General features: G+C 40.4%; 1 protein-coding gene and 1 pseudogene across 2 annotated transcripts; both read right to left on the bottom strand.

The window, feature by feature from the left end:
* Positions 1-4,362: 4,362 nt before the first annotated feature.
* LOC309565401 (uncharacterized protein) lies at positions 4,363-5,196 on the bottom strand (the record flags this gene model as incomplete). The annotated part of the gene is made up of 1 exon (XM_082270341.1): positions 4,363-5,196. A coding segment is annotated over one exon (834 nt), but the record flags the coding sequence as incomplete, so codon positions are not given.
* A 2-nt stretch (positions 5,197-5,198) lies between these two features.
* LOC309565312 lies at positions 5,199-6,073 on the bottom strand (annotated as a pseudogene). Its single transcript has one exon. The product of its transcript is annotated as an uncharacterized misc_RNA (transcript).
* Between the last annotated feature and the right edge of the window lie 696 nt (positions 6,074-6,769).

Genomic DNA, 6,769 nt, shown 5'->3' with positions numbered 1-6,769 from the left:
GACACAAATAGGCAGTAACCTCTCATCATGCTAGCACCATACTCAATGCCCCTACAATTCAGAACATAGAAGTGCACTTACACCAATGAGATGCATTGAGCATGTTTTAAAACAGGAGGGCACCATGCAAATTAAACAGTCGCCTAAGGGCTCGCACCTACAGGGGCCTTGCAGCCAGTGGCGGAGCACCAACATTTCTAAGGGCACAGTCAGGGAAATCGCCCAAGTCAAAGATTGCTTTCAATCCTCGGATCTAAAAGTTGCAGCAGTGTGCTGCAGTCCCTTCACTGCGTCTGCCAGGTGTCTGTTGTCCACTGACACTTACTCCTCCTTCTCTGACTGGGGATTGGCCATCTGATCATGTTATCCTAAGATGTTGAGGAATCGGTAGGTGTGTACCTGCACCAGTAGGAAGTTACTGCCTGGTCAACTCACTCTGCTATCATCGGTTGTTGCTCTGGGAGGAGAGTCCCACCCTGGACCCGTAACATACAGGTAACCAGGCCCAGACTTGATATTTTGCAGGCTGCTCATAGATTTGTGGTGTCTACTATGCAAAGGGGTGAGTAGCCCCAGGGAATTTGAAAGAGTCCGAAAATGGTTGGTGGAGGAGGAGGAGAAGAAGGCCCTGGGTGGCTGGGGGACAAGGAGAGGGCCCCTGGGTGTTTTCTAGAGGAGGAAAGACCCCCAATGACGCCAGAGTCAGTTGCCAGGGAAGAGTGTGGAGCTGAGCAAGTCCTGCATATCTGACATGAAAGCCAAACATGGTGGAGATGGAGCACTCTGCCCTACACAATGACAGCACACGAGGTGGAAGGTGAGGGGTAGCGGGTCTTTGACATTATAGAGCATATGGACTCTGTCCATTATTGTTTGTTTGGTTTGGAGTTGTCCTTTAGATGTTTAACTCTGTTGTTTTTGCCCTGAGCTGTGAGGGACTGAGGTATGACAGGCCACTATGCTGGGACTTATAGTGCCCTAGAATGTGGAGGACTGAGGAATCCTTAGTCCCTAACAGAGGGCACTACAAGTCTTAGCATAGTAGGCAGTAGTTCCTTAGTCCCTTACAGAGAGCAGTACAAGTCCAAGCAGGTAGTCTTCTGCGTTGGGACTTGTTGTGCCCTTGACTGTGGTGGACTGAGGAAAGGAAGTGTAAGGGGGTCTGTGTAAGCTCAGATGTATGGGGGAGCTTTGGTGACCACAGAGTTCTCTTTTACACCAGAGTCCCCAGCTTTCCCACTCAAATAATGGTTCCCTGAACTCTCCTTACATCAGAGACTTCACACTTCCCTCTTACAGTGTAGTAAGTCTGGAGACTCCGATGTAAAGGGGGCTCTGTGAAATGTGATTAGAGATTAGACATTTCTAAAATGTACATTTTTCTACTTACGATCCACAATTTGTAGCAGCTCAAATGGCTCGCTGCCTCTGAAGGCATAGTTCAATGTGGCAGTCCTCCTCCTCCCCTTCTTCACCAAAAGTACAAAAGGGTGTCGCCCGTCCGCTTTTGCTAGAAACAGAAGATAAAAAATAAACATTAAAAAAAATCATGTACATAGTAGTATTAAAGGTTGTGAAGAGACACTTGATGGAGGTAGGAAAGGTAGGAGCGAGAGGGAGGGGAGGGGGGGGGGGGTTGTTGGTATTTGTGTTGTTGCATACCTAAACACATGTCCACCTACCCACAAAATTATAACCTATCTGGTCACATGTCATGTATATTTTTACTTACCGGAGATTTGCTCCACAGCCTTTTTCAGGAGCCTGGGTGAGCGCCTTTTGGCATCACTCCAGGCCCGCTGAAGATCCACCACTAGAGGCAGGAAGTTAAATCTCCGCAGCAGCCTCATCCGGAGACGACACATCATTTTGTACTTTTGGTGAAGATGCACGTTCACCTGAGCTGTGGAAAGAGCAATGTATGTTTGAGTCCAAGTATGTCCAAAAAAGTACAGTCTTACAAAAACATGCTAGGTCGTCTTTGAGATTTTGTAGAACAAAGAATACCATTTCTGGTGATACATAGACATCGATGTCCAAATCTACCTCCATGACATAGGTTGCCCCAACTGGTGATTTCCTCTACATGATCTAGACATTTTGACAATTGTCCTTTCATTACACACCCAGGGCCGCCATCGGGGGGGGACAGCCAATACACATGTAGGGGGCCAGAGTGCCTGTAGGGGCCCCTGACCCACCATCCATGAAGTGTGCAGGAGACAGTAGCCAGTTGACACATAAGGCAGGAGAAGCGCCGAAGGATAAATGCATAGTAAGCACACTAAACTAGCTGGAAGGCCTGGGACTCAGGAGATGTTAGGAGGAAGGGACTTAAGAGCCTTTCAGCTACCTCATTGGCTGAGGAGGTAACAGGAGGCAGGCTGATCCACTTCCTACTGCCTCCTTAGCCAATGGGTACACAGGGTGCACTGTCCATCACTGCACAGCCTTGTGCTTCCTCTGCTGATGGGATAGAATTCCTCTGGCAAAATAACATGCAGCAGAGATGGAGATAAGAGAGATGTAAATTAAATATTTCCTAATGAAGCTGCTATATTTAGCTAGAATACATGTACAATTCATAGCCCTTGGCATGTTAATTACAGTCACTGTATTTACAACCTTATTGCTGTCCATTTAGCAGGGTGCAAGTAACTTTACACACATGTAGCATAAGTATCAACTTTTGTCACCATGTTAAAAGGACAGCAGTATGGGTAGCATTACAGTGACTGTTATTAGTCCAGGCTCACTAAACTAGCCAATGCTTGGAAAAGCAAGCCATGCAGATTGCTTTTCAGGTCCCTTTTAACATGAGCTGTCTGATTGGGTGTGTCTGTTCATTATGCTGTGCTGAATTACCCTGGATTCGCTATTCCTGCAAGAGGAGCACATGGGATGTGGGAGATGTGAATTTAATGTGTCAGAATTATCCACACAATCACACATAATCCTTTTTAAAGTTCCCCAGCAGAATTTGATGGCATAGTGGTGGACAGCAGTGCCATCAGATTCCAGTTATATCTGTATATTAACAAAGCAATGGGATCTGGGGGTGTATTTAACTTGCAATGGACACCCCCATTGAAAAACAGTTTGTTTGGCAGTGTGAGATGCGTGTGCTGGGAATGTGATCCATTAAGACAAGTGATTATACACTCATGTGTTTCGTTTAGAGGTGATTTGTCCAATGCAATCCTTTGAAGACATGACCAGTGTAAAATGTAGCTGATATTAAAAAATATCTGTAGCGTCTTTTCAGGCGTTGTGTTCAAATAGTTCTTTAGCCAGGCTTAAACAAAGTGTGATTTTATTCAAACACACTTGGCACATCAAGCATAAATACAATGTAAAAAATAAGTACAGTTCAGTACATTGTAAGTGAATAAGCAAGAATATTAGTTGCCTGCTAGCTCTGCTTCCAAAGAGGACTGAGAAACAGCTGTTGTAGTTAGACTGGGTGTGTAGGCCTAAAGAAAACAATGAAATGAGGTTTCAATATGTATGTGTCGTTATTCTGTGTGAAAGAGGTGTGTCAGTGTCTGTATGTGATGTCCTGTCATCTGTGCTCCAGGACACTGCCTTTATACTGTTTCAGACCGTCAAGACTCATAATGCAGTTATGACCTAATACAGTTTAAGCTAAATGTGTGATGCCCATATTAGTAATAATTCCCAATATGTATATGACCAAAACGCTGACTTAGACTTATACTACTTTGATTGACAGTAACACATAGTAGTATTCTCGAAATACACTGAAGTATATAATGACCTTTCCTGAATCAGAATAGATAACCTTTGTGACATATACATTCTTTTACAACTGTAACCAAACTTACAAATGGATAATCAATTTCAATATTATATATATATATATATATATATATATATATATATATATATATATATATATATATATACACATATATACACATATCACAACACACAATTCTTTACACTCTATTAAACAGTTAATTTACTTAAATAAGTAACTTAAATACTAACTCTATTATAGATAACCCATTATTCTTGACATAAAAGATATGTTCACGTGTCTAGTTAGGTATGTCTCAAATATCTCTGAAGCTATATTTGACAAATTAGCCACTGACCTGTTGACCTCTCAAGCAATGAATTCTGGTCAAAAGAAGGGAGACAACTGGACAAGAATGACATTCAAACTCCTATATTAGGATCTGACCTTATGCCAAGGCTCCCAGTAACAAGGGTAAAGAGAACCTGCATAATTACAAAATCCATGATCAAGCCGAATTAATAAAATAATTCTACAATCCCCCCTAAATATAATTTATTATATTACCTAACTCACGCACACTCCATTTATGGCCCTTTCATTCACATTCTTGAATCAGTTGTTCCAAATGTACCATTGTTCATCACTTGATCAGTTAAGCCAGAAGTAACTCTTCGACTAAATACACCTGTCATCATTTCTTCACCTTTTTTCATTTCTTTCTTAATTAAGTAATAAAATCGCTTCATTCTAATCATAATACAGATTTGAAATAAAATACATAATATCATAATACTAAATAAAATCACTAACGGATGCAATAATATATTTCCGGCTGCAGTAGTAACTGAAGTTTTTCCCCACATCGATACAGTATGTTTAAACCTTAACCACCATGAATGACCTGAAAACTCAGACCAATCATGCTCTATTCCTTGTAAATTTCCCTGTTCATGCTTAACTTTAATCTCTGCTTTCTGAAGTTCTTCAGATAAAGCAATCAATAACCCTTTATCTTTTTGTATGATATCAGCCCATTCCCTCCATGGGAATTCATCTACTTGAGATATATTATATTGTATAGGAAGAACACTTACATTTCTCATAAGCATATTCGTTAAATTAACTCTGATTCCATTTATATTGATTCCTGTAAGATCTCCCTCTATACAATACAAACCTCGACTCAAAATTTCTGTTTGTGTGCAGGATGAGAAAAAAGCTTTTACTGTTTCAGTGTTAGTCATAACTTGAAAACAGACCTTCCTTTTTCCTACTGGAGTAACTAAGTCTAAGGAAGTTTTTAATTTCTCTATTCTTGCTGTACACAATGAATGATTATGAAAACAAGAATGAAAAATACCTTTGTCCTGTTTAGGCAAACAGATTACTTTCGACTGAAAATGTAAACAAGAAGATAAATCTAGTTGTTCCGGTTCCGAATTATATTAGTTGAGCTATGGAAAAGACTACCCAACAACTCACCATTTTTCTTCCAAGTTAATAGTGAATTTTGAGGTAAATATATTTGCGTAGTGCATCTCAAAATTAAATCATCTTTTCCTTCTGTAACATTAAGAGATTGCGGAGATACCTTTATATCTGGAATAATCAAATCAACAACTGTAATAAGCACCTTTACATTGACTTGAGCTAAACCTCTTACTATTTGAAAATCCCATGTTCTGTTTACATCTCCTATTTCATCTCCTGCAATTTTTAAATGTTCAGGATCTACAAACTGTATGTAATTTTGTGTTAAAAACCAAATATCTGATTTGGATCCTCCTACAGAAGCAATATGTATCCTATCTGTTGTTAAATCGCCAGTCCAAGTTGTTGACTCATTTCCTTTTAAAACAATAACCCAGAATCCCATATTTGTTAAACTACATTCATATGTACCAGTTTTGTTATTATGTAGATATGATCCTTGCATTTTTGTAAACTCTGTTTTGGATTCTATTCTGGCATGTATCTCAATAGTGTTACTTTGATAAAAATATAGTTCCATGCAACAAGTAGTCCCATAACCTATGCAAATGAACCCATATATATCGTTGCTTGTGTCAAAGTTACTGTATCTTGGAAAATGTCTCTTATTCCTGGATAGTAGTAAGTCTCTTTTATGCAGGGTCTCAGTCTGGTTTTCTTCTGCTGAGCTGGAAAAAGTCTTGTAAGTTTGTAAATAGAAGAATGTCATTAGAAAAAAAGGAGTCCTGTGATGATGAATTTCCTCCCTTTTATGTATTTTCTTTCATTCTGATTTTCTGATGTTTTCATTATTTCTTTCGGAATTTGTTGATTCTCCATATTCGATTATCGGATTCCGTAATCTGCTAAAGAAATGCAATATCATTATCTTGGCATAAACAATTTGCATTGATCAGTGTGAACCCATATTTTTTGTTGTCTCCGTGCATTTTTTTCAGAATTGAGAGGCCGTTGGACTTGTATCATTACTCCTAATGTATCCAAAATCTCAAAGGGACCTTCCCAATTACTTTGCCACGGTCCGGTTTTCCGGAAAGTTTTAATCATGACATGTCCACTAGGGTTGAGCGGACACCTAGATGTCCGTGTTCGACGGGTTCGGCCGAACTTTAAAAAAAAGTCCGGGTCCGTGTCCCGGACTTTTACCGAACTTTTCCCGGACACCGAACCCCATTGAAGTCAATGGGGACCCGAACTTTAAGGCACTAAAATGGCTCTAAAACACCAAAGGAAAGGGCTAGAGTGCTGCAAATGGCAGCAAAACGTAATTAAGAGCATGGCAAGTGCTCTGCAAACAAATGTGGATAGGGAAATAACTTAAAACAACAAAAAAAACCAGAAAAATAAAACAATGTTCTTCTTCATCTCTGAAGGACGAGGCCCATATGGAGTAGGAGGGAGGTTGAGGTGGTGGTGGATGTGGCGGTGACATAGGCGTGCGCACAGGGTGTGCTGGGTGTGCCTGGGCACACCCTAATCACCTAGGGCACATAGCATTGCCAGTGAGGAGATGGG

The sequence above is a fragment of the Pelophylax lessonae genome (assembly GCF_965119305.1).
Source record: "Pelophylax lessonae genome assembly, chromosome: 1".
Classification (NCBI taxonomy): domain Eukaryota; kingdom Metazoa; phylum Chordata; class Amphibia; order Anura; family Ranidae; genus Pelophylax; species Pelophylax lessonae.
Note: the sequence above shows the minus strand (reverse complement) of the source record. Positions and strands in the feature narration are given on the sequence as shown.